This window comes from Batrachochytrium dendrobatidis (assembly GCF_000203795.2).
Source record: "Batrachochytrium dendrobatidis JAM81 unplaced genomic scaffold BATDEscaffold_4, whole genome shotgun sequence".
Lineage (NCBI taxonomy): Eukaryota > Fungi > Chytridiomycota > Chytridiomycetes > Rhizophydiales > Batrachochytrium > Batrachochytrium dendrobatidis.
This window is the reverse complement of record NW_006281102.1, coordinates 1,137,374-1,161,578: the sequence shown is the minus strand read 5'-3', so window position 1 is coordinate 1,161,578 and position 24,205 is coordinate 1,137,374. Positions and strand designations below refer to the sequence as shown.

At 38.7% G+C, this 24,205-nt stretch overlaps 12 protein-coding genes across 12 annotated transcripts; 5 read left to right on the top strand and 7 right to left on the bottom strand.

Annotated features, from left to right (window-relative positions):
- Positions 1-57: 57 nt before the first annotated feature.
- Positions 58-751, bottom strand: BATDEDRAFT_87545 (uncharacterized protein; the record flags this gene model as incomplete). Its single annotated transcript, XM_006678094.1, has 3 exons — positions 58-360; positions 484-539; positions 676-751. The coding sequence occupies 3 exons, from the start codon at positions 749-751 to the stop codon at positions 193-195; spliced, it is 300 nt and encodes a 99-aa protein (XP_006678157.1). The 3' UTR covers positions 58-192.
- A 218-nt stretch (positions 752-969) lies between these two features.
- Positions 970-1,462, bottom strand: BATDEDRAFT_24151 (uncharacterized protein; the record flags this gene model as incomplete). Its single annotated transcript, XM_006677860.1, has 3 exons — positions 970-1,129; positions 1,223-1,306; positions 1,404-1,462. 3 exons carry the CDS (start codon positions 1,460-1,462, stop codon positions 970-972), a joined length of 303 nt encoding a protein of 100 aa, XP_006677923.1.
- A 130-nt stretch (positions 1,463-1,592) lies between these two features.
- Positions 1,593-3,874, top strand: BATDEDRAFT_87669 (uncharacterized protein; the record flags this gene model as incomplete). The annotated part of the gene is made up of 5 exons (XM_006678192.1): positions 1,593-1,652; positions 1,855-1,962; positions 2,074-2,247; positions 2,359-3,003; positions 3,155-3,874. 5 exons carry the CDS (start codon positions 1,593-1,595, stop codon positions 3,872-3,874), a joined length of 1,707 nt encoding a protein of 568 aa, XP_006678255.1.
- A 467-nt stretch (positions 3,875-4,341) lies between these two features.
- BATDEDRAFT_10435 (uncharacterized protein) lies at positions 4,342-4,774 on the bottom strand (the record flags this gene model as incomplete). The annotated part of the gene is made up of 2 exons (XM_006677658.1): positions 4,342-4,442; positions 4,597-4,774. Coding segments are annotated over 2 exons (279 nt in total), but the record flags the coding sequence as incomplete, so codon positions are not given.
- A 1,100-nt stretch (positions 4,775-5,874) lies between these two features.
- Positions 5,875-6,893, top strand: BATDEDRAFT_24148 (uncharacterized protein; the record flags this gene model as incomplete). The annotated part of the gene is made up of 2 exons (XM_006677859.1): positions 5,875-6,191; positions 6,314-6,893. 2 exons carry the CDS (start codon positions 5,875-5,877, stop codon positions 6,891-6,893), a joined length of 897 nt encoding a protein of 298 aa, XP_006677922.1.
- A 102-nt stretch (positions 6,894-6,995) lies between these two features.
- On the bottom strand, positions 6,996-8,878 carry BATDEDRAFT_24147 (uncharacterized protein; the record flags this gene model as incomplete). Its single annotated transcript, XM_006677858.1, has 5 exons — positions 6,996-7,130; positions 7,285-7,404; positions 7,600-7,928; positions 8,318-8,591; positions 8,777-8,878. 5 exons carry the CDS (start codon positions 8,876-8,878, stop codon positions 6,996-6,998), a joined length of 960 nt encoding a protein of 319 aa, XP_006677921.1.
- A 596-nt stretch (positions 8,879-9,474) lies between these two features.
- BATDEDRAFT_24146 (uncharacterized protein) lies at positions 9,475-10,878 on the top strand (the record flags this gene model as incomplete). The annotated part of the gene is made up of 6 exons (XM_006677857.1): positions 9,475-9,508; positions 9,617-9,668; positions 9,803-9,871; positions 9,992-10,091; positions 10,296-10,728; positions 10,808-10,878. The coding sequence occupies 6 exons, from the start codon at positions 9,475-9,477 to the stop codon at positions 10,876-10,878; spliced, it is 759 nt and encodes a 252-aa protein (XP_006677920.1).
- Positions 10,879-11,098: 220 nt separating this feature from the next.
- BATDEDRAFT_87544 (uncharacterized protein) lies at positions 11,099-12,624 on the bottom strand (the record flags this gene model as incomplete). Its single annotated transcript, XM_006678093.1, has 8 exons — positions 11,099-11,371; positions 11,439-11,522; positions 11,615-11,623; positions 11,698-11,792; positions 11,876-11,880; positions 11,954-12,006; positions 12,090-12,379; positions 12,532-12,624. The coding sequence occupies 8 exons, from the start codon at positions 12,622-12,624 to the stop codon at positions 11,269-11,271; spliced, it is 732 nt and encodes a 243-aa protein (XP_006678156.1). The 3' UTR covers positions 11,099-11,268.
- Positions 12,625-13,549: 925 nt separating this feature from the next.
- BATDEDRAFT_24144 (uncharacterized protein) lies at positions 13,550-20,110 on the top strand (the record flags this gene model as incomplete). The annotated part of the gene is made up of 21 exons (XM_006677856.1): positions 13,550-13,586; positions 13,754-13,936; positions 14,043-14,062; positions 14,183-14,250; positions 14,542-14,720; positions 14,809-14,933; positions 15,099-15,161; positions 15,239-16,518; positions 16,770-16,862; positions 16,989-17,157; positions 17,241-17,292; positions 17,389-17,457; positions 17,532-17,763; positions 17,859-18,009; positions 18,089-18,192; positions 18,266-18,461; positions 18,611-18,853; positions 19,016-19,159; positions 19,292-19,417; positions 19,518-19,654; positions 20,041-20,110. The coding sequence occupies 21 exons, from the start codon at positions 13,550-13,552 to the stop codon at positions 20,108-20,110; spliced, it is 3,741 nt and encodes a 1,246-aa protein (XP_006677919.1).
- Positions 20,111-20,534: 424 nt separating this feature from the next.
- Positions 20,535-20,684, bottom strand: BATDEDRAFT_7646 (uncharacterized protein; the record flags this gene model as incomplete). The annotated part of the gene is made up of 1 exon (XM_006677651.1): positions 20,535-20,684. A coding segment is annotated over one exon (150 nt), but the record flags the coding sequence as incomplete, so codon positions are not given.
- Positions 20,685-20,933: 249 nt separating this feature from the next.
- Positions 20,934-22,204, bottom strand: BATDEDRAFT_33120 (uncharacterized protein; the record flags this gene model as incomplete). Its single annotated transcript, XM_006677914.1, has 5 exons — positions 20,934-21,182; positions 21,283-21,330; positions 21,413-21,611; positions 21,948-21,983; positions 22,199-22,204. The coding sequence occupies 5 exons, from the start codon at positions 22,202-22,204 to the stop codon at positions 21,037-21,039; spliced, it is 435 nt and encodes a 144-aa protein (XP_006677977.1). The 3' UTR covers positions 20,934-21,036.
- A 1,086-nt stretch (positions 22,205-23,290) lies between these two features.
- Positions 23,291-24,061, top strand: BATDEDRAFT_6028 (uncharacterized protein; the record flags this gene model as incomplete). Its single annotated transcript, XM_006677643.1, has 3 exons — positions 23,291-23,530; positions 23,634-23,807; positions 23,867-24,061. Coding segments are annotated over 3 exons (609 nt in total), but the record flags the coding sequence as incomplete, so codon positions are not given.
- Between the last annotated feature and the right edge of the window lie 144 nt (positions 24,062-24,205).

Below are 24,205 nucleotides of genomic sequence, written 5' to 3'. Positions count from 1 at the left end.
TGTTCATTCTTGGCACAACATGGATTTCAAACGGAATGTGTTCAAATCAATGTGTAGTAGGAAAGCGCAACGAATATGAACCACTTTATTTTGAAGCAAAATAGAGGCCGTCAATGCAAGATAATACAAGTGTTGCATTTTACATGAATACGACTGCAATATATTTAAAATGTGCTATTTTGAGCTGATGGCCTAAGCTCTTCGAGTACCATCGGTATTACTTTTGTCATGAGCCTTTTTGTTCTTGATTTTTTCTTGGCCTTTTTCTGCAACATCTTTCAATATGGTCAGTTTGCCTGTTGCACCAGCTCGAACGGCCATGAGAGACTCGGTGTTTTTGATATTTGCTGAAGCCAGTTTCTGTAGTATATAGTGATTAGAATAAAGTTGAAGTCATGATTCGACATTTACTTTTGAATCTAGTAATTGGCTACGATTCAAGAGTCTACTACAGTATAACTGTCTGACTCAATAAGCACAAACCTTTTGGATGGACTTTTGCTTGATAATACCAGCTGATTTTGGAGCAACTCTCTTGCCTAAAAGTAGATTCAACAGTTTCAATAACATCGATTAGCCAAAAAAAATGAAAAGTACTTGCAACATATCCGAACCAGCAAGTCTTATAATCAGCTACACACTGCAGTTACAGTAAAGTGAATGAATCAGCCATACCTCTATGATGTTCGTTTGATTTCTTTGTCGACTTGCTTGCTAGCACAGACTTTGGCTTTTTTTGTCCTTGAACCATGTTTTACAAAATACAATTGAAAGTTTTTTCAAAGCCAACTTTTATAAATAACCGAGTTTCTCGAAATGTATTCAATCAACTATCCAGCAATGTTCATTCAAATGAAATCCAACATTCGACTTGGAAAAATACAATAATTGTCGTTACTTGGACTCGTGGCTTTAGAAAGAAGGCAGCTGAATATTATATGGAAAACAAAATGCAGTATTTTATTATGCCTATGACAAGGCAGAGTTTGCCACATCTTGATGGCATTGATAGAGCGATCTCAGTTGATTTACACATGCCTTTGGATCTTCAACGTTTTCCGTTAGACACTGTCTGTATTCTGCGATTGCGCCAGAGCATTCCTGTTTGATTCGTTTTAGATTACCAACACTATCGCATATCGTGCCATTGCAATAAAACCCATATTTGAATCAGTGATCAAGCCAACAAACCTATTCAAACATCAAATCGTCTATAGCTTACTTTTCTTCAGCACATTTTGTCAGTTGATTTTTTTCCTTTAAGCAGTTTGATTCCCAGTTGCCGCCATTGCGCTCAAGACATGCTCTAATGGTGTTGCAGATATGAATGAGTTTGTAAAAGGGATCAAGCAATCAGCCAGCAAGACATGGCAAGATACACTGCAGAGTTATCTGTAACTCACCCGAATAATTTAACCTGAAGACCACAGTGCTTGGATACAATATCGAGAGTATCCTCCATTCTGGCCACTTGGTTTTATTTCAGTGTTCAAGTATTTGGCTGGACTTGATAATTGTTTGGCCAAATTCAACCAAGTCGAGAAAACTGTCAAGATTCACCTGAAATTCTAACCATTAATTATTCTAATCAAATGGCAACTGGTCCGTCGGTTATCAGCGATATGGCCTCTTATCAGGATTTGGATACTCAAGTGAGCTATTTTACCGATGAGTTCTGCTAAATACAACCATTTTATTTTGTCAATATCGGGTCATGTCTGACTACATGGCTGCTGTTTAAACCATGTTCAACGATGGACAGACCTTTGGCATTGAAACGGAAACAATCAGTACTATGTGTTAATCGGGTCATTGAGTCTGACTACTGTATTCTATTGATGAAAACACTTTTAGTTACGGTCTGGAATTGATTTGATACAAGATGCATACACTCGACAGGCTGCAGCTTTGAAGCATGAGGTTGCACATTGGAAACATACTGCCTCGCATCATAAAGACCAGGTATGTCATCTTAATTCTATAGATTAGAATCTGTAGTTGATGAATAAATCACTGCTTTCAAGAAATACAACCAAAACTAAATCGAGTTGCAATGGGATCTCGCATTACTAGAACTCGGCCTTGGATGCTCAGGTTGCAGCTCTTACTCGCAGAGTGGCAGAACTTGAGCGAGCATTGTCAACACAAGCTTCAGAAAAAAAGGCATTGATTGCTTCCAAGAGTGCGCTGATGGACAGATACAATTTGATCAAAAAAAGTGCATCCCAGCTGGAAGCATTCAGAAAGGTAGTGTTTGTGATACTCGAATCATGCTCTGCATGGTTGTTTCTAGCCAATTTATTTGATTATAATGCGTTGTATTTTGACTCGTCTTGTGTTTGAACTCATTTACTCTAGTCTATTGTAAGCATGGTTGAATTTAGTCCTGCTGCTCAACCACTTTTATCGTTGGATTCAGATTCTCGGAATATAGATGGCGAGTATTTACACACTCCAAGTAAACCAGATCTTACCCGAAACAATGGGAATTATGGTAATATGCTGTCCATGCCGCCTCAAAACCTTTCTGATGGAACTTATCAGCTATCATCACAACCACACGTACGTAAGAACGAACCTTGTAGTCAAGCAGAAAATTCGGGCAGATATACGACAGGTCCTATTTTATTAGAACATCTTCATCCCTTTGGTGAAAGCTCTGATTCGCGTGGGCATCGGAATGAGAAAACAGAAGATTCAGGTGTGTCTTCAGGTGAATCTGCTGGACTTGGAGGGTCTATTGGGCAGCAGCGTAATACTTTGGAAAATAGAACATCCAATCTATTTGGCACTGGGTCAGCTGCACTTGATGGGTTCAAGAGCAATGGATCTTCTGGTGTCGATGACGATGCCATCACCTGTATGACTAATCCACAAGGCCAAGACAAAGTAGATCCGCTTTCAATGCAAGATTTTAATTCAAATCTACCAGACCATGCCAATCTAGGACATGACTCGACATCCTATTTTGATCATAATAACACGTTGCGCTCATTGGATATTGTAAGCTGTTGCTGACATGGTTTAGATGCTAGTTATTGAATGATGCAGTACGATTGTAGTTGCTAATATGTACCTATTTTTTGTGCATTTGCATTGGACTGTACATAAATGAATATGTATGTTGCTTTTGACCTAAATTGGCAAACTCCAGAGTACACAGGCACTAGACTACTCGTTGGCATCTATGACAACACAAGATAAATCGGGAGCGGGGACTGTCGATGTTTTGGCTTCTAGTAAATCACATCCAAATCCTTCAAATAACCATCAACATCGACTTTATTCTGGGGATATGGTTATAAAAAATAGTGTAAAAGGCGGGGCCACGAGGAATACTGTAGATGATGGCATTGCAGGCCAAACCAATAACGACACCCGACGCGTAAGTTCGAATGGATTAGATGTACTAATCAATCGCCGGTCAGAACAGCGATCAGGAGGCTTTACAAAGCATACCAAGTCACTTTCAAACGGACCGTCATCAACAGCTCACCCAGAATCAAGTGACACGCTACCCTTTTCAAAATCAACACAATCACGGACTTCGTATCTGGCTTCATCAAATGGTGCACACTCGGCTTTTAATCGACGTAGCGTAGAGGAATTAAACTCTGGCACTGAGACTCAAGAAACTGATTCACCGCACATGGATGCTCCAACATTATATCGACATATTCGAGATATTCTCACACCGTCATCGTTTGAGCTGTTTGCCACTGCAGTCGCTGCATTTAATGCAGGACGTGTTTCTGCATCAGACACAGTTGCACAAGTGCATCGAATTGTTGGACCTGGAGAGTTGAGTAATCAAATGAGTCGATTGATATACGAGGCTATGAGGGAAAGTACCACCAGCACTAATACAGCATAGTATATAAAGTCCGTATATCAACCCATCGTTTTTGAATCTTTTTAAATCCAAGTAGATTTGGATAGTGGATTGGTTTGATGTCGTGGTCAGCAGTATATAAATTCACTGTCAAAATAACCATGTCATTGATATGAAGGAGATGATGGTGTATATAGTAAATAAACTGATATAGACCAAGCCATTCCAAATATTCAATCAGCTAAAAGGCACAGTAAAACTGGATTTTATTGAGTTGGGTGTGCTTTGAATGCAAAAGCATTTTCTTTCGAGTCATCTCACATCACTAATGATGCGCTTCGGGTTGATCCAAAAGGTACTAGATGTTTAAATGAAAAATCAAGCATATTTAGGTGAGTGATGTTCGGGACTGAAAGTATCTTGGTGTATTCAGGATGCATTATTATTGTAAAGGTGTACTGTAGAAACACAATCATTGATATGAAGATTGAATAATAGGAATATGCTACTCAAAATACCTTGAAGACGTTTCCGCAATGTGGGCAACGGTCAACACCGCCATGTGGACGAACAGTCAGCCACACGGCTTCATGAGAGTCGGCGGGGAAGCCTGCAAAACAATTCAAAACATAACGAGTCAGTATGAGTCAATTGTGAAATCAGTCATATGTAGTCAATCCAAAGCAAATGATCAAGATTGTGGGATTGGTGGGTCAAAAGACGAGATTCTCAGAGTAAACCAGTATGAATATGTAAAAACTGACCTGTACAACCAACGTATCTCTCTGGATCAATACCTCGCACAATAATTGGCTTTTTTATCGTGCCAGCCTCGGTAAGAACAATAGGCTGTAGATCCTCCCATGGATCTTCGCCCTTTAGCATTTTCAGATACTCGTAACGTTCCACACCAGCAGAAAGTTCGTAGTTGGTGGCAATCTGGTCAGGTTCACGAAAGCCAGGAACTCGCTCTTCCAGAACAACATCCTTGGGAGTAGAGGCGGTGGAAGGAGTATGAGCAGCTGTATTGAGTTGATATTTAAAAAATATATAATTGTTAGATCCAGCTATTCAATAATACGAGTAAAACCAAGTTGTACAGTCTTGAAAGATATCTACAGCCATGTTCACGTAAAACGAAGCACTATACAAGAATCCAAAATACATAATAGACAGCCAATTCCCAAAAATTACTGAACAACATTGTTTAAACTCTAATTACCAGTCTCTGCAGTCATTTTTGCATAGAAACTGAACCAATGCTCACATGACAGTTTTAGACAATCTCACACTTGCTCAATCTCAATTCAAACCATGATTTGAGATTGAGGGCATCATATGATGACTGGTGTGGTTAAAAGAGTTGAAGAAATAGACAGTGTCAATAGGAAAGCGCAACGAACATTCAATCACTGTCTACTCCAGCAAAATAGACGGTGATTGCAAGTGTTGCATTTTACATGATTATAAAAGAATGCGAATGAGTTGACAAAAGAACAAGTCATACGAGATGCTAGTCCAACTGCAAGACATTCTTTGGCGTAAAGCCAATAAAGCACTGCTCAGCTCTGAATAGTCTTCAATAGTCACACTTTATATTCCTTTAACGAACTTTTTGTTCTATTTGATAACATGAACTTGCATTGTAATCCTAGTGATTAAAATACAACCCAAACAAGTTCTTTTGAGTTCCACTTAAAGAGTGGACAGACTATTACAATCATATAATGCATGAATTGAAGGAGTGGATTGTTCAACTAAAGGAATGGTAGTAGCCAGTGCAGATAAGAGCCAAGGCTGATGGATGACGCCAGTCATGATAAAAACAGACCTTGTCTGGAAGCAGCAGCAACAGAGAACCTAAGACTGGGCTGAACAATACATGAGCGAGCAGCAGTAATGCTTGAGCGCTGAATCAGACGGCGGGCAGTACAGGAGAACATGGATGCTGTAATGGTTGCAGAATAAAGAAACTTGAATTTAATCGCATTTGAATTTCTGAAGATCGCATCAGCACTTTACAATTGCAATTCATTCTTGTCATGTTGCTTTACAGACACTCGAGTCTGTCTTTCTATTCAAAGATTCTGCAAACTCGATCACTTTCTGTTCGTCGTACTGCTAATGAATATTCTCATTTAAAGAAAGGTTTAAACGATCCAAGAGCTCGTCTGGTCGAGTCTGCTATTCCATCTAAAGTCGGTTCATCTGCTAATATAGGTGTTCCTACTTCATTCGTACTCTATACATACCCAAATTTAACCCAGTATTACATGCTCTACGGTTCTGGATGTGTTCATATGATTTTTTGGGGTTCTTTTGCCTACTTGCTATATACAAACCAGCCTGATTCACCCAGGTAGGTTGGCTTCAAAAACATTTAATCATTCATTCTACTTGACTCTTCGAGTCAAGACAATAGTCTGATTTGGAAGATTCTAATCATTTGTCTACTCAACCATAATATACCAATTATTCTAGCAGTTTTCTCAACACTAAAGTTACAGATTTAGTCTTTTTTCCACAAAATGCTTCTGATCCGGATACACACGATAGCGATCGTGTACAGTCATCTTCTGCTACTCCTCAGCCATCACTCGCTGAATCAATATCCAATTTCATAAAAGAGAATCGGTCAGTTTCTCTTGCTACTGCTAGTGCTGTCGCTTGCGCCTCAGTGGGCATTGTTTTTTTCGCAGTCTCGCACTGGCTGGCATCTGGTCATCTTTCCAAGATTGAACTCGTTAATGGAAATACTTTTCGAGTGCGCACTTGTGCATTGATTGGCAAAGCAACACACGAGTATCCACTTTCATCTGCTTCCCTAACACGACCTCTTTATACCGGTATCGGTCCAAGAGGAGTCGATATTCTTCATGACACTCATACGCCATGGTATAGAAATCTCTTCAATCTTGAAAAACCAACTCATTTGATTTTTGATGTTGCCAGCAATTCTCGTAAAAAGTTTTTGGTTCATCGCAAAGGTGTTTTTCCTAATCCACAGTTTTTGGATCGTCTAATTACTGAAAAAAAACCACTTTTTGTTCTGCACCAATAAACCAAGAATACAGATTGCTTAAAAATTAAAGTGCTACTTTAAGAAAAATTAAAAATACAAGTATATTGAATGGCAGATACACTCCCAATACGGTACATTCAATCAATCCTTGTTTTTATCTTTGATCGAATACTTGCCATAATCCTTGTGAGGATCAAAAACCTCCCAGCGACTAGCTGGGAAAATGTGTTTGTTGTTTTCATACCACGAACGTTCCATCACCTTTCCTGCGTGAGACTATCCTCCAATCAACAGTATCAAACATAAGAAACAAATTAAATGTCAGATAATGCCATGGATAGAATGAAAAGTCAAAAAGTAATCACAGCACAAATTATAGTATAAAACGCATTCAACTCGTATTAATAGACCAATAAAATCCACATCTTACATCTTCTGTTTCTATATGGGCGTCATTAACAAGTCGAACATCATCGCGAACGTCAAAATTAAATAGTGGACCAGATTTACCACGGGACTTATTAATGATAAAGTCATAAAAGGAGTAGTGCTAGAGCAGGTAGTATGAAATTGACATTGAAACGCATAAAGTGGGTCAAGAAATCCACAACTATGTTAATAAATGGTTTGAATCAAGCAAAAACTAGCAGGCTAGGATTAAACAAAACACTTGCAGCCAAGCCCAAGTGTTAGATGCACTACTGCTTTGCAGACAAAAACAAACCATACAAGCCAACTATCTTACAGATGGAATCAGCAAATCTTCCTTGACGTATATCAAATTGTCCACATTTACAGATCTTAACTGTGGCCATTGTACACGGCATTTTTCTAAAAACTGACGAATTGAATCGCCCTTTTTACATTCAACTTGCTTTCGATGGCCTGATCCATCCCAGAAACTGTATGTAACAATGATACGATCGTTCTTTATAATCTCTTGCTGATCATGCCACTCCTTTTCAAGCTTATTCCGCTCCAACATTTCCTGTGCCTTGCGCTCTTTATCGGGTAAAAAACTTGTATCCACGTTGGGATTCTTTTTAGGCTTTTTTAATGGCTGATCAAAAAAATCTGTTGTATAAGATTGACAATCGAATTACGTTTACAAATAATTGTAGTTTTAAATAAAAGATACAGTTAGCTCAAATCTTGCAATATGACAGTAATCAAACCAAAAAATACTGGATTAAAAGGTAAGCTATTAAACACATGCAGACGTTTCGTCAGAGAGAAGATTATTGATCTGCATATCCCAATATAAACTAAATACTTTGTATGCAGGTTAAAACGGGATTCAAGCATTTGATTGTAATACTGAGCGACATCAGACAGCGATATACTGTCGAGTCTAGCCCAGTTCATCATTCGAGACACGTTGGATATTGGTTTGTAGTTGACCCATTGAGATGGATTGCCATCAAATTATCTTTATCAAAATAACTGTTTAAATCAAGCCATACCTTCAGATTGATCCTGCTCCTCCCCATTCTCGTCAAAATCAAATGAAAGAACTGCCTTTGTAGTAGTACGCTTTTTCGACTTTTTGCTCTTGTCTAGAGTCTTTCCGGTCAAGGACGTTTCCAAATCATCTTGTCGTTTTTTCTCTTCTAGGTTAGACCGGATACGTTGAAAATCCTCTAGTCGAACAAGTCCGACTGTTTGTCGTTTAAGTTCTGAATCAACCCAGTCGTTCTGGGCAACAAACTTGTCCGATCCTACTTTGACAGTTCTATCCTATAAAAAAGGAAACCATTAGCAAATGAACTATACAATCGAGCATTAAGATTTGGCCAAGCCTGCTAGCTACACTAGTGTAATACTCATTCCAGCTGCACTTCCTACTGAGTTTTTAATGTTTGGAGTGCTGATGCTATGGAATATTTTTACAAACAAATGCAGTTATTCTGAGGACTTCTCACCTTTGATATTTGATCCTTTTGCTTTTGAATCTGGTCTAGCATAGATGCCCGCTCTCTTTCCAGATGCAAGGCTCTAGCACCCTCACTTGCATTATTTGCCATTACAGAAACCAATGAATACAGCACAATAAAAGCTATGCAGGTTTAAAGTCGACAGTTGTAAAATAAGCCCAATGAATTTGTTATTGCAGCTGTATTCAGGCAAAATGAAATACTTGTATTTTGCTTTGGAATCGATTGGTTAAATATTCAGTTTTTCTATTATAAATTGACTTTAATACACACAATGTCCATCACATAATGCAATCAAACTACAGATTGAGCTTGTCTTTTCTCCGCTTTTGGCATAGTCATGCATTGTACAACTACCAGATTGATTCAAATCCAGATAGTTGGTTCAACTGTTTTCAAACTTGATTTTGTTGTATTCTAAAAACAGATACGACTGCATTCAAGTTCAAGAAAACACTCGTGAATGCAACAAGTGTTGCTATATTGATCACTCAATGCTATTGATTTAAAAAATGAGAATGCAATGAAACAAAGATGTGGATGCTGTTTGAGTATTCGTTCCGTTTTACATGAATACAATTAAAGCATTCAAGATTTCGAGTTTGATGTTGGTGAATATCAGTTTCAAGTCAACCTCACTCTAGCAAAACATTCACTTGCCATCTTTAAGCATTAATAATCAAGACATGAAGATTAATGGAAAAGTAGCCATTGTCACAGGTAATCTATTTAATGCAAGACTCTAGGCATTCCTTTGGTTCCAATATAGCCATTTGTTGGATTTGACAATGTTGACTAGATCGTTGATATCATATGGAATACCATTAGGTGCTTCATCAGGCTTTGGCAAGATGCTTTCACTTCGACTTATTTCAAGTGGGTATGTACATTTTTGAAATGAGCAAACTTATTCTATCCATCCAGATCCAGGCTAGGATATGCTATTTTGTTGAATACTACATATTTGAAAGTATCCATAACTTACAAGCCCCTTTACCATGAATCATGATCAAGTGCACGAGTTGTATTGGGAGATATTTCTGTAGCAGCAGGTCAAGAGCTCTTATTGCAACTCAATTCAAGGTACTTTGATGATCAGCTCTGTTTTTCATGTAGATTGTTTAATCAAGAGTCATGAATCAATGGTTCAACTTTATCAAAACACCAACAATCTACTGTATTGAAATTTCAATCTTAAACAAGATCTCCTGCATCTGCTATATTCGTAAAATGTGATGTAACAAAAGCTGAAGATTTAAAGCTATTGTTTGATTCTGCACGTAAAGCATTTGGCCGGATTGATGTAAGCCTGGCATGGAGTAAATATTTTATTTATTGTTTGAAAATATTACTGACTGGGCTATTTGACCTGTATCTTTGGCATGCATATTATGGTTATGCTAAATATTAAGATTGTGGTAAACAATGCAGGTTTGTAGGACACTTGTCAATGGATTGTTGAATTCAATGTTTTGTGGCCATCAAAATACATTCTCTCACATCCGAGTCAGGAATTGTTGAAAAGGAGGAGTTTACCAAGGACTTGAAGGATTCATGGAAATCAGTGATTGATATCGACTTGACGGCAGTGATTATGGGGACACGCATGGCGATCAGCGAAATGGTCAAGCAACCCAAGATCGATGATGCAGTACTTTGGCGTGGTGCCATCATAAATACAGCATCTTTGGCTGGTTTATATCCACAGTCACAGCAGCCTATTTATGCTGCGGCAAAAAGCGGAGTAGTGAATTTTACAAGATCTTTGGGATACTTGTTTACTGAGCAGGGAATTCATGTCAACTGTATCTGCCCGTCCTTTTCAGATACTCCAATCCTGAATACATTGCTTGGAAAATCAGTGCCAAGTCATATGAAAGTTCCCATCAGTCTTGTTATTGATGCTTTTATTCTAGGTATTGAGGATCAGTCATTGAAGGGTAAGCAGTTCAGCTTGTTACAATATCAGAGCCTAGTTGATCAATCTAAACTTGTTTGTATCGCGTTGATGATATTTAGGAGATGTGATTCGTGTAACACCCGAATATGGAATAGACATTGTAGGTAGACGCAGGAAATCTAAACTATAAATGAATATTATTTTGAGTCGTCTATTTTATCGATACTTGCATGTTGCGGCAACTTGTGTAAAACTGCGTTGTCCTGCAGTCATTGTGTCGGGAATGTTTTGTTTGCAGTCAATCGTTGCTAGTTTAACACTACTTTAAGCCCATCTCTTGCATATACTAAAATTATATTGGATCCAAAATAAGATCAAAGTTCCGTCATTTCGGTTTGATTGATTCCAATTTATTACGATCAGAAACATCATCTGACAGAATTTGAACGTGCAAATGTATCAAGATCCGAGAGACTCGATGTAGATATTAAGCTGGCATCATGACCAAATTTCAAACTACCCATTCCAGCACTAAGCAAACATTGAGCACTTTCTGGGTTTTGAGAATCAAAGAACAAACTCAAATGACAGGTTGAAACTCTGTTTTGTAGTCAACCGTAGCAAGTCGAAAGAGGCTTCCACTTTCTACGGATTCCTTCCCACTTGCCCATAGCATCATTTTGCTGTAAACACAAGGTTCCAAGGTCAGACTAGATCAACCATAGTATTGACAATTTAATGTAAATATACCTTGTTATTTCACTGAGCGGGGTCCAAGTAGATTTATCAGCGTCGGCCATAAACTTGCGATTCATTGGAGTATCCATTGTGATTCTACCATTCAACAACCCGGGAATTATTGAAATCAACTACATTAACAAACCAAGACCCAAACTTGTCTGAGTATCTGTCGAGTGTAAACTTACGGAAGAATCCTGGATAATTTAATCAGACCAAGCGTTAGTCTGGTAGTAGATACTCGATGAATCTAAAGAATGGATAAACTTACGCGACCACTTTGGCTCCGGCTGGAAGTCCGCTGTTGGGACCAGCAGCAGATTTGACCAGTTGATGAACAGCTGCCTTGGCCAAGCCATAGCCAATCTATCATTTACCAGTGATATTTAGTGATTTTCACATATGGTTAAATAAGCGGTCTTGAGCTAAAATGATGCTAGTAAGCCTACCATGCCTGCAAACATATCAAAAATGTAAGCAAGGAAATATGCAGCCTATCAAATATTGAATGTAAACTAGACAAATACCTGGAGTCCCATGAGTAGCAGCACTGGCACCCGTGAGTGTCAAAAGCCCACCTCTGATCATACAATCAGTAATACCTCGAGTTAGAACCGATCTACTGAGCAATATACATGCACCAACATTTCAAGACAACACAACTCTTTAAGATAAGTAGCAGCCAGCTTGGCTGAGATGACTGACGAGTAGATACTTTGAGTGATCATAAGTTCTGTATTGGCAAGCAAGTCCTTATCAACCAAGTTTCCTCCGGCCCAACCTCCAGCCACTGTAAGAATAGCATCTAGCTTTTGGTCAGATCCAAGGGCATTGGCAACACGATCACTGATGCCGTTTCCAATTTCAGCTAAGCTGGTTCCTGCTGGGCTTTGTTCCAGGACAATATTGGAGCTGGCATCAGGATTGTTGGAAAAGTCCAGAGAGACGACATTCTGGTTATCAGAGTATATTGGAGTGGTTAGCTTCTGAAGACACCCTCAACGAATGGCAAGCCAATAGTTTATACAGCAACGGGACAACGGTTCTTTTATTATACAAGTCATGGTTGGGTCAGAGTGATGGGTAGTCTTGCATACCAGCTTACCCAATCAGCATTTCGAAAATGAGAGACGATGGCTCGACCAAGAGCACCAGAACCTCCATATACTAACGCACTAGGCATTTTACGAGTAAGCATGTGAAATGATATGAAGAGCCAAGCAAAACTTTGACAGGCAGATCAGCTGTAGCGCATAATTTGCAATTCTTGTTGAGTTGAACACTCGTTTGAATTCATTTAGCCAATCTAAACAGCTGTTGAGTTTGAAATTGTTGGTTACAAACTTGATAATGTTATAACTAGAATCAGCAAGTTTGCTATAAGCTCACAGAAGTTGATTTACAATTGTATTCATGTAAAACGGAACGAATACTCAAACAGCATCCACATCTTTGTTTCATTGCATTCTCATTTTTTAAATCAATAGCATTGAGTGATCAATATAGCAACACTTGTTGCATTCACGAGTGTTTTCTTGAACTTGAATGCAGTCGTATCTGTTTTTAGAATACAACAAAATCAAGTTTGAAAACAGTTGAACCAACTATCTGGATTTGAATCAATCTGGTAGTTGTACAATGCATGACTATGCCAAAAGCGGAGAAAAGACAAGCTCAATCTGTAGTTTGATTGCATTATGTAATGGACATTGTGTGTATTAAAGTCAATTTATAATAGAAAAACTGAATATTTAATCATTGTTTATTCCAAAGCAAAGACAACCAATGCAAGGTGAATACAGAAAGAGTTTTATTCTACATAAATACGGGTGTAAAGCATTGTTGATGGAATAAGACGACTTCCTAAACACATGATTTGAATCCATCTGGACACTAGTTGAATCAGAGTCTAGTCACTTTATTGTACTCCGACCTGACACACTCTTGTGCGATGCGAATCAATGCATTGAATAGGAATCATGACATGCGCTGATTGGACTATAATAGGCTTTTGATAGCCCTGTCACGACCCTCGGCTAACACAGCCATTTCATTTGTGCGTATAACTAATGATTTGCTATTTTGATTTCTTTTAACCGCAAATCTTCAACTACTTGGTAACCATGGCAGAGAAAGGCGTCTATGATTCACCTGCTCCAGGTATAGCAACCGTTTATATTACACCTTCACTTTATTCGATCGGCTATATTCATGGCTTATTGGTCATGTTTTCATCAGATAGTTGTGAATGTGCAGGCATCCACAAACTATCCTTGTTTAGAACCTACCATACTAATTGATCTTGCTACTTATACCTTTACTTGCAGCGTATGGAGCACCCCAGCAGAGTGGGTACGGTGCGCAACCACCATACGCTCAGCAACCTCAGCAATATCCACCTCAGCAAGGTTATCAGCAGCAGGGTTATCAGCAACAGTATCCTCAACAGCAACAGTATCCTCAGCAGCAACAGTATCAGCAGCAGCAATACCCTCAGCAACAGCAACCAGGTAAGTGGTCTATAATCAACTGTTTCAAAGTGTCCGACTTTATGGGTCTTGATGTTTGACACATTCATTATGTCTTGTATAATATCAACCATTGGATTTGGAGCAGGCTACTATGCTCAGCCACCAGTAAGTCTACTTTAAGTGTCCAGCGTGCATTTTATCCATAAACCTGATTCGAGTATCTGTAAGCTGTTTGTGGTGACTGCTCTCTAATCTGTGTATTTCTTTATTTGAACAATACTGTAGCCTCAAACCGTTCTTGTTCAGCAGCAAGCTCAAAAGTCTAATGCTGGTGAAGCTGCCTGTTGCGGTTTGTAAGTACAGCTATGGCTTTACCAACTCTAGACCTTGTTGCTAGCTTATTTGATGGAGCTAACTTTTATATGTTTTTGTCAAATCTGTCTCTGATGATATTACGTCTGCTTTGACTGTCCCTGTCCCTTTCCCTTTATTTGACTGTGAATCTATTCGGATTTTCAACTTTTCCATGCTCATTCGCGGTTAAAATTCAGCCTTCTCGGCGCATGTCTATGCTGCTGCTGCTGCGACTGATTGTTATCGCTCATTTTTAATAGTCTATTTCCACGAAAAATAAACTCGAATAGTTTTCTCTTGAATTATCATTTTTTGTATTGTATGGCAAAAGTTACTCGAACACCAATTGCTCGCCTCGATCCATTGGACAATGCTTTCTTGGCTATAGCCAAAGGTGCCATTGCTTCGTCCCCTCATGGGGACCACTCTATCAAAATCAATGTTGCCATCAATTATACTTTGTGTCGTGGTGTGTCGCATCTATTCATGATCGATTTTAAATGGTCAATCTCATCACTAATATTAATTGGGTCATAACACTTTACGCTTTTTCTTAGTGGATGGTCAAGAGTCGATACAGAAACAGCGACCCAATAAAGAACGAAAGAAAAAACAACCAAGTGTCGATGCATACAAACGGCTTTACATCACCTACTCTATTGGTGGTCAAATCGAAGGCAAGGTAAATAAACTTTACAGCGATGGGCATTTGCCACATATGGTTCAGAAGACTTGCATCTACGCGTGACGAATATATTTTATTCAATATTGCCATCAAAACCAAACCTTGCATCGCTGCCCATATTCATGTACTTACAAGTGGGTTGTAATATATTCATATAAATAGACAGAGCCTTTTTCAATATCAGGAAACAACTGGTCTGTCGTGCATGATATCAATATTGCCAATGTAAGCCCACCCTATCAAAAGCAAGATTTGGTCTTGTTTACTATCGTATTTACTAAATGTGTACACTTGTCCAACAGGAATTCATCACAAACTTGTACCATAAGCCACCCGAGTTTGTGATTTGGGAGATTGTCCGAACTGATGATCACGATAAAGATGGACCGCAGAGTTTAACAAGGAAGATTCCCAATATGGGAGACGAAGGCGAAGAAACCCCCAGTATCGAGTTTTCAGCAAAGGAAAACAGATCCCGCTCTGATCATACCCAAAAATTCCCAATTTCCTTGGCACAAACTGCTATTAAAACAAAACCAGTTCGAAATTCAAAACTAAACAAGCGTGAAATGAGTGTTCCTCCAGTCAAACCTCCAAAAGAAAGTATCGTCAGCCCATCTCAGAGCCAAAAGGCAGATGTGAAAATTTCAGAAACTATGCGTTCTGATTCAGAAGCAGTCAATCGTAACAATAACACCACTGATGAACCTAATCAGAATCTTAATAGTAGCATCAAGCATCAATTTGCGCGGCGCCAATCGTTATCAAACCCTGATTTAAATGTATCGTTTGAACAAGGAGCTCACGAGTTCAAATCATTGGTTTCAAAGCGTGCCAACAGCTACTCCCCTCCACTCGACCAGATTCGTCCTGGCTCACCATTACATCGGTTTCTTAACGAGGATTTTGGTATAGGCCCTCAACCTCGAGAAAAACAAAAGGGCAAAGAATCAATCCATGCACCACCCAGAGCATCAAGTCGGGAAGCAGCACATCCTCATCATTTTAATCACCCAGAAAAACATGTATCTGCAGATGTGCACCAACGCACACCAATTCGTTCGAGATCGTCATCATCTCTAGCAGGTATTGGATTAATGCATCAAAAAACACCTCCTAGTCCACACCATCATGACCATCCCCTGACCATCCTGGCACCTCATGGTCGTATAAAAGAAGCCAATTCTACAAAAACTACTGGCCACTCTGAAAAATTGAAAAACAATCAAATTGGTAAAATTGATAACTGCCATGCTTCAATGCCTGCCCATCTTTTCAAGAATACTTTACTGAACAAGTCGGGACACGCTTTTCGCGAAAAAAATAAGAATATCAGTAGCAGTTTGGACGATACAAAGCATATTCGATGGAACATGGATGGGACAGCATCCACACGCAATATGAACCAAACGGCACTTTCATTGGAAGATGTAGAAAAACAATCAAACGATCAGAGTATTGATGCACCCACTGAAAAGTTGCTGTTGGATAAAAAAAAGGGAGAATATACCCATATTCCAATTGGCAAGGTCGTTTTGGATGTCACAGGATTTTTTTTTGATATGACTGAAGCCAAAGCAAGGTAGTTGGTGCATCCCATTGCATTTAAATAGTCGATTAAGTAGCATATAACTCACCAATTACGTGATGTTGATTATATTATGCAAGTGTGGTTAATCCATTGAACGGACTAAGCAAGTGTGATGTATCTTTGAAACTGGATAGTCCGCTGTTATCTAATGAGCAGGCTCAACGGTTTGTGCTCTATGATTTTGTTTGTCAATATAGATTGGTCTGAGAGATGATGATATGTTTATCTCATTGGTAATTTAGATTGAACCCACTGTGTATCACTATTGATACTGCAGATGGTATGCCTGATAAACCACTTGGGTTTGACGAGCTAGATAGCAAGTGTTTGCCAGTGTAAGGATATCCACGAATTTCAGATTGATGTATACAAACCAATCAAGATCATGTTGCTTTCCAATTGAAATTTACTTTTTAAACCATCATAATTGCATACTGACACTGTTGTTGAATGAATCATAGCTCAGTAAAATTCCAATTTTTTAATGACTATATGTTGCATCGTTCTATTCTTTCGAATCAATGTCATGCTCGACAAATGCATTTTAATAGTAAACATTTGATACTTACCGGACTAATTGATCCTGCACGACTTTGCGACGAGATTTTCAAATCACCTCTTTTGATCGAGGTGCCTTTTATCAAATTGTTTGGATTTTTAAAGTATATCAAAGACAGTTTTAAAGGTGTACATTTTTAAATGAATCATACTAGGTGCACGACCGTGATCACAAGCTTTCGCCCGATCTTTCAAAGATTAGTGCAGGTTTGTTGAATTTGAAAGCAATGCATCTTATCGGAAGTTCACACCACCACACATGTCTAAACTGCTTTGGGTTTATTTGAAATCTATGCGATTCAGATTTAAATGATAATGGTACCATCAATCAACCCATGAATCCAGTCAATCCTTACGGAGTGGCATCATTTTGTAAGTTTAGATACGAGTGAATTAATACTATGACTGAGTCTATGATGATAATGTGACTAACCCATGTGAATCAGCATTGGTTGAGCTGTGTTCTGGAGAAACAGAACTACAGCTGATTTCACCTATTTTACCCACAAAGATAAACTCTACAAAAAAGCACAAGACGCTTCCTGCTGGGTTTTGGCTAGATTCGTCAGCACACTTGTCTATTTTTATTCATCTACGGTTTCCGCTGATGAATAAATTTTCTGCCGAACCTATACCTACTGCTTTGGCTTTGTTTGGACAAGTTGTGATAGCTTCTTGGTAACTGTATATGTTGACATGTTTTTTAAAAGCTAAATTTTTGACAAAATGATTGCTTGAGCATGCATCAACATTGACATTCTACCTATATATAGTTCAAGCGATGAAACGATTCCCAATCTGGTTCAAAGTATTGTTACTTGTTGTAATGCAAAGGCATTGAACTTATCCACCTCTAGCCGTCAACCAAACCTTTCACTGCTTACTTATCAGTTGTCAGATTCTGAAAGACATAGTTCTAGTTTGGTAAGTTTATATTTATTTGTAGATTTTATCCAAAAACTTGGATGCTTGTTGCAATCACGCTAACCATGGTATTTTATAGGATATTTTGACGGGCTATGACATATTTGATGATCAAGTCAGAATAATGTATATAGAAGGACTTATTGATGGCAACCTTAAAGTTCTTTTGTCCTGTCTTCAAAGGTGAGTAGTGGATATCTAAGGAAAACAGTCGAGTAATGACATTTAACTTTGTGCATATGCAACAAAATGCTAGTATAAGCGACAAGATACCGTTTAGAGTGTCGACATCTGTCAAAGCACTCAACTATCCAATGGCTTTGCGAAAACTACCGATTGTGCTTCATATCCGTTTAGTACAGAATCTTCAAGAAATTCTACATTCAACAAAAACCTATATTGGGGGGAAAATATCCAAAGAGTGTTTAGACTGTCTTTGTATGCTTAACGAGGTAAGTTGTCAAGATATTGAATTTATGGTTTTAAAATACGGATACAATGTTTGGTACAATCACTAAGTATTTAGGCTATTGCAGTATTTTGTCCTGAACCATCTTGATTTATTCGTCACTGATACTATAATGCATACTTGATATATTAGACTATAAACCTGGATTCTTTTTTGGTGCGTAGCAATTCGCTTGCATTTCCAACACAATCCATGATTATGGCACTTGTCGAATCTATAGGAAAAGTTGTACAGTTTGAATCATCTATCCCATGCAAGGACAATTTAAAGATGGTGTCGGCTTGCGATCGCCAAAAAGTATTGAATGACTTGGATAGTGCGCATGTTGCGATCAATGATAAGACAAAGCAACCCAACCTGCCAATCAACTACGGAGTAAGTATCTACATCATTCATACCAATATGGGTTGCAGTGGTATATATTTGAAGTCTGAGTTGAGATGGTTTGAATGTATATCTTGATATTGTGATGGAGCTAATCGAGCATTACATATCATGTTCACTATTTTTTAATCCGATACATTGCTAAAACACTAGCGATATGGAGAACCCATCAATTACCCGATTGGATCTTTTGTTTTATCTGCAAAATCGGTTGTAAATGCTAATAATAGTCAAGTAATGGACCAGATCAACCAAAGACGGTTTCATAAGCCTAATTTTGTTTCAATGAATATACAGGTACGCAGCTTGCAACACATTTAAATCTGTTTCTATTTACTCTATACAGTTTGAAAGTATATTTCATTCATTCGTATACATGCCAAGTTTTTAACTATTTACCAACATTGCTATACATTTTTATCGAGGTAGGCACAAAAGTTGCAATCCAAGGCGCCTTATCAACGTACGACCAGCAATGATGTATACAACTATTCAATGCAAACCTATTCAACTACTCAGCAGCAGATTGAAGACTTGCGAACGCAAATATCAAAAGTATGTTTGGATTTAATTCTGTCATGAACAAACACTGAGGGTTGGATAGTGTTTTAAATGGGAATGCTAAACACCCGAGTTTTTGTATTTGTAATTTTAGGATCCAACGCATATTTATACATATTGCAAGCCATATTTATCTCAGATGGTATCACTGGTTGATTTTGAATCTGAAGTCAAGACACAACAATTGGAATCTCGTCGATTGTGGAAATCACACAAGGGATTTTGGGCCGGGTAAGACCAATTTATAGTTTTGCGATTCATGTTGCAAATGCCATAGCGATCTAACACCAGTGCCGATAACATCGTTTATGATTTGACGCGGAAATATGCAACTCAAGTCCGTTTGCAAAGTATGTAGAAATAGCATTGATGTCATGATAAAATTGGATTCAAGTCACAGTTTACTGTTTCACTTGTAGAGGGTAGTGCTAATATACAGACCATACTTTAGGAACAAGGATGGATTCATAGAAACAAGATGTGCAGAATTATAACTGACAGGCACAGAAATCAATGGTAAAGACAATACCAAGTAAAACAGCTCTTCTGTCCAAGATTTTCATTCAATTCATGTTTAAAATGTATCATGCTGTCTGTTACGAATTCGAATCTGCAAGAGTTTCTGTAGTTGCCTTGCTTTGCTGTAACTCATGCTCTTGGCGAACCATGGTCATTCTTAAAAACTAGATGAGTTTATATATGAAGCATGCCAGTAAAGCAGCAATAAATACAAAGGATTAGTGACTTGGATCCAATGCTATAAGATGAATTAGACTTCAAGTAGCCAGATTGTAATCAAGATCATGGAGACTTGCTCAAATAGCTTTTACAAGTTTAGAATGCTCTTGAAAACAATGACAGGTACTATTAGAAACCATAAATGCTGGTGGGTTGCAAGTTGTTGGATGTAGTATATAGCCAGTCTAAAAGGTCCATCGCTGGTGTTTGACACAGCATAGCAATGGGATAGAAAGGAAAGTAGTGCAGTAGTGCAGCATCAGTGGTTCTACTAGAACATGGTAAAAGGCTTTCAAGAACAGACTATGCCCGCACACATTGGGAATGAATATGAAGCTGCTAGAAGATGGATAGACAACGAGAAAGTCGGTACCTCTTTCCTATGGTATAGACACTCCTGGTAGTCTTCGAATAGTTGCACACACTCCTTGGTGGACTCTGCCTGAACATGGCACCTGGTAAACTCTTGCCAAAAGTTAAAGCAGCGTCCTCGTCCTCCAGCAATGCCAAAACCGCTCGACATGTTGCAATAGGAACTAAAAAAGTCGAACGCCAAGTAAAGCGTAACAATTGAAGTATTTTTGAATGTTTAGACCAATCCAGTCTTGACCACAACTAGAAACACAAGCCTAGATATTTATTTTCCATCCAAAACCCTACAGCGCATGGATGAAGAATTATCTGTAAATCTCTGTGCAATATCTACTGTCACTAACATTTAAACCCAAACCCAGTGATCTCTCAACACTCAACAGCCAGATTTAAAGAAAACTAATAGAAACGCATGGCTCTGCAAGTTCATTACGCTTGAATGTGAAGTACATGGAAAAAGTAGTGAAAATCCAACCAGGATCCACACCCACCAAGTCCATTGTTTAACGATAAGACTTCTGGTAACGAGCGCGTGCACCAGCACCACCAAACTTCTTGGGCTCGCAGCGACGGGGATCAGCGACAAGAAGAGTACGATCATAGCGGATAAGGATTTCCTTGATTTCCTTCTTGGATGACTCGTCAATGACTAGTATACCATTTCATTTAGTAGATTAGTAAACAGTTCAGTTGGCATGATAGGTACAATCTAGAACAGATGTGCTAATTATCAAATAAAACAGGCTTACATTTTTGGTAAAAGGCAACGATTGCCTTGGCAATAGCCTGACGGATGGCTGTTTTTATACATGACAAGATGTTAGCAAGTCTGGTAAGAATACATGAACCGTTTCAGTATCTTATTACAGCTTTTCATACCATAGATTTGCGAGACTTGACCACCTCCGTTGACACGAACACGGATATCAACCATTTCAAATCGTTCCTTGCCAAGAAGGTAAATAGGCTCATAGACCTTGGCCCTAAGGATCTCAGGCTCAACAAGCTCAAGGGGCGAACCGTTGATCTTGATGAGACCTGTGCCGCGCTTGCAGTGAGCAACAGCCGTAGCAGTCTTCTACTCAATTGAAATAAAACCATTTAGTTAGTAAACATGAGTCTACTTTTACTTTCTTGATGCTAGGAATTGATCAACATTAGACCATCCAGAATCAAACGCAAATATGCAAAACCATTCAAGTACTATAGAAAAGTACGAAAATGTGAGTATAGCCATACACTCCAGCCCATTGCAATGGGTAGTCAAGTATGCATGGCCTCGATAATGATTTGTTTGAAGGAATAAAGACAATTTCTTGTTTCATCAATGCTCTTCAAAAAGTTGCGGCAATTATGAGTTGAATCAAGTCTGTCAAATGAGGATGGCCATATAGGCTGAGCAAGTCCTGTTTACCTTGCGTCCGAAACACTGAACAGCCTCGGTCATATTCTAAGCATAGATGCATGCATTTATGGATGGATGGATGTTAGTATATTGGCCATGCTTGTATTGGCTGGCTGCTACTACCAACCACCTACGTCCAAATGGTGTCTTACCAAAATTCGTTTATGTGCTGCGAATCCAACTCGCGTTCAAGTCGAAATCTACAGGGCCGAGCTAGCCAACACAGTCACGTGTAAATTTTCAAATAAGTTGCGATTTACAGCCATATTTATGTAGAATGAAGCGCCTAATCTTGCAGTTTCTGCTTTGGTTTAAAACAATGTTTGAATATCCATTGATTTTTTGAACTCATATTTGTCGATTGCAATTCAGATATTGAATTTGAATGTTGTCAATCAAACTCTACTTTGTTGTCTCGTAAAATACAAGATACGTTCCAGTTTAAAACAGCAAAGATTGTACATTTCAGGAATGCAACTATACATGTCAATCACAAAACATCTATTTGTAGTGTTTGGTTTTTACAAAAAAATATTGACGAATGTCAAGGATGTGAGATATTGAAACAGTGACGTGAACACTTTAACATCCACTTGGTTTTTAATGTTCCATTTTACGCGAATGCAACTGTATATCACGCTTGACAGCAACTGGGTATATATAAAACAATGCTGTAATATATTTAAAATATTGCCTTGTGAATTAGTTGGATTGCGTGTATTATAAGCCACGGATATGCATATTCTGTATCAAATTGTTTGATAGAGGGTTGATATATTGAATAAACAACACTATTTACAAGTTATTGAGAAATTGTGATTTAATCTGTAGACGATACTGGATAAAGCTAATTCCAAGATGGTGAGCAAATAATGTGATGCTCCATCTGTTGAATATTTTGAAACTAAAGTAAAACGTGATTTGAAATCTTATCACGTGTAGAATTTGTTGACTGTGTATACAACTTAATGTCTTGTCGAATTGACTTTGCACTCGCGAATTCACTTCAGGCAAGTTTTCAGCTGGTGCTTGATGTTCATTTTGTACAGGCTAGACGGACCTGCCTTGAAAACATACGATGCACTGATTCATGCATCAGTTTGTTTATTGGTTTCGACTGGTGTATGCATCCATATATCGATGGATGAATGCGTTGGGCCAAATCCCAATACTTGATATCAAGATGATTCTATTTACTCGAGTCATGTTAAGCTAACTGTTTTTGTTCTGGATTATAAATGCTGGCATCAACTTGTGACTGACGACGGATCAATTTGTTGGAATTTCAATGACGGGATGATTATGGTTGATAACCACGCTCGATAATTTCTATATTGTGCTAATTAGACACCATGCGTCACAACAATCAATTGCCCAACCAGCATTTCCGTAAGGACTGGAAGATTCACGTACGTACATGGTTTGATCAGCCTGGAAAGAAGCTGTCCAGGAGAGTCAAGCGTGTCAAGAAGGCAGCCAAGATTGCACCTCGTCCAATTGACGGACTTCTTCGACCTGCAGTTCGATGCCCTACTGTCAGGTATAACACCAAGCTCCGTGCTGGTCGTGGATTTTCTCTGGAAGAGCTCAAGGTGTGTTTTGCTATTTTTACTCTAGAGTTGGGTCAATGTTTTTGAATATATCTAGTCTATTTCAGATGTACTAATCAGATATTGCGTATTTGGAATACTACAGGAGGCTGGTATTAGCCGCCACTTTGCTCGCACCGTTGGTATCTCTGTTGATCACCGTCGTCGCAATCGTTCTGTTGAATCTCTTCAGGGCAATGTTCAGCGTCTGAAGGAGTACCAGAGCAAGCTGATTGTCTTCCCTAAAAAGGCAAACAAGCCCAAGAATGGAGATTCAGAGGTGTGTTTCAGCCCTAACTTGGATATTTTAATATTGAGACTAATTTGATTTTGTTTTAGGCTGCTGTCGTTGCCACTGCTACTCAGCTCAAGGGTGCTCTTATGCCCATTTCCCAGCCCCCACTTACGGATCTTGCCCGAAAGATCACTGGCACTCCAGCAGTTCATGCCTTTGACACTCTCATCAAGGCACGCTCTGACAAGCGTATGTTTGGTATGCGTGAGAAGCTTGCAAAGGAACAAGCTGAAGAAGAGGCAAACAAGAAGAAATAAGTCCGATCGCATATGCTTTTTTCTTAAAATGAACATGATTGACGATATATTTCCTAGTTGTAAATGGGTTTGGGGTGTATTTTATTTGCATGTCCTCAGGAACAAGAAAAGAGCAAGGTGTGGCGT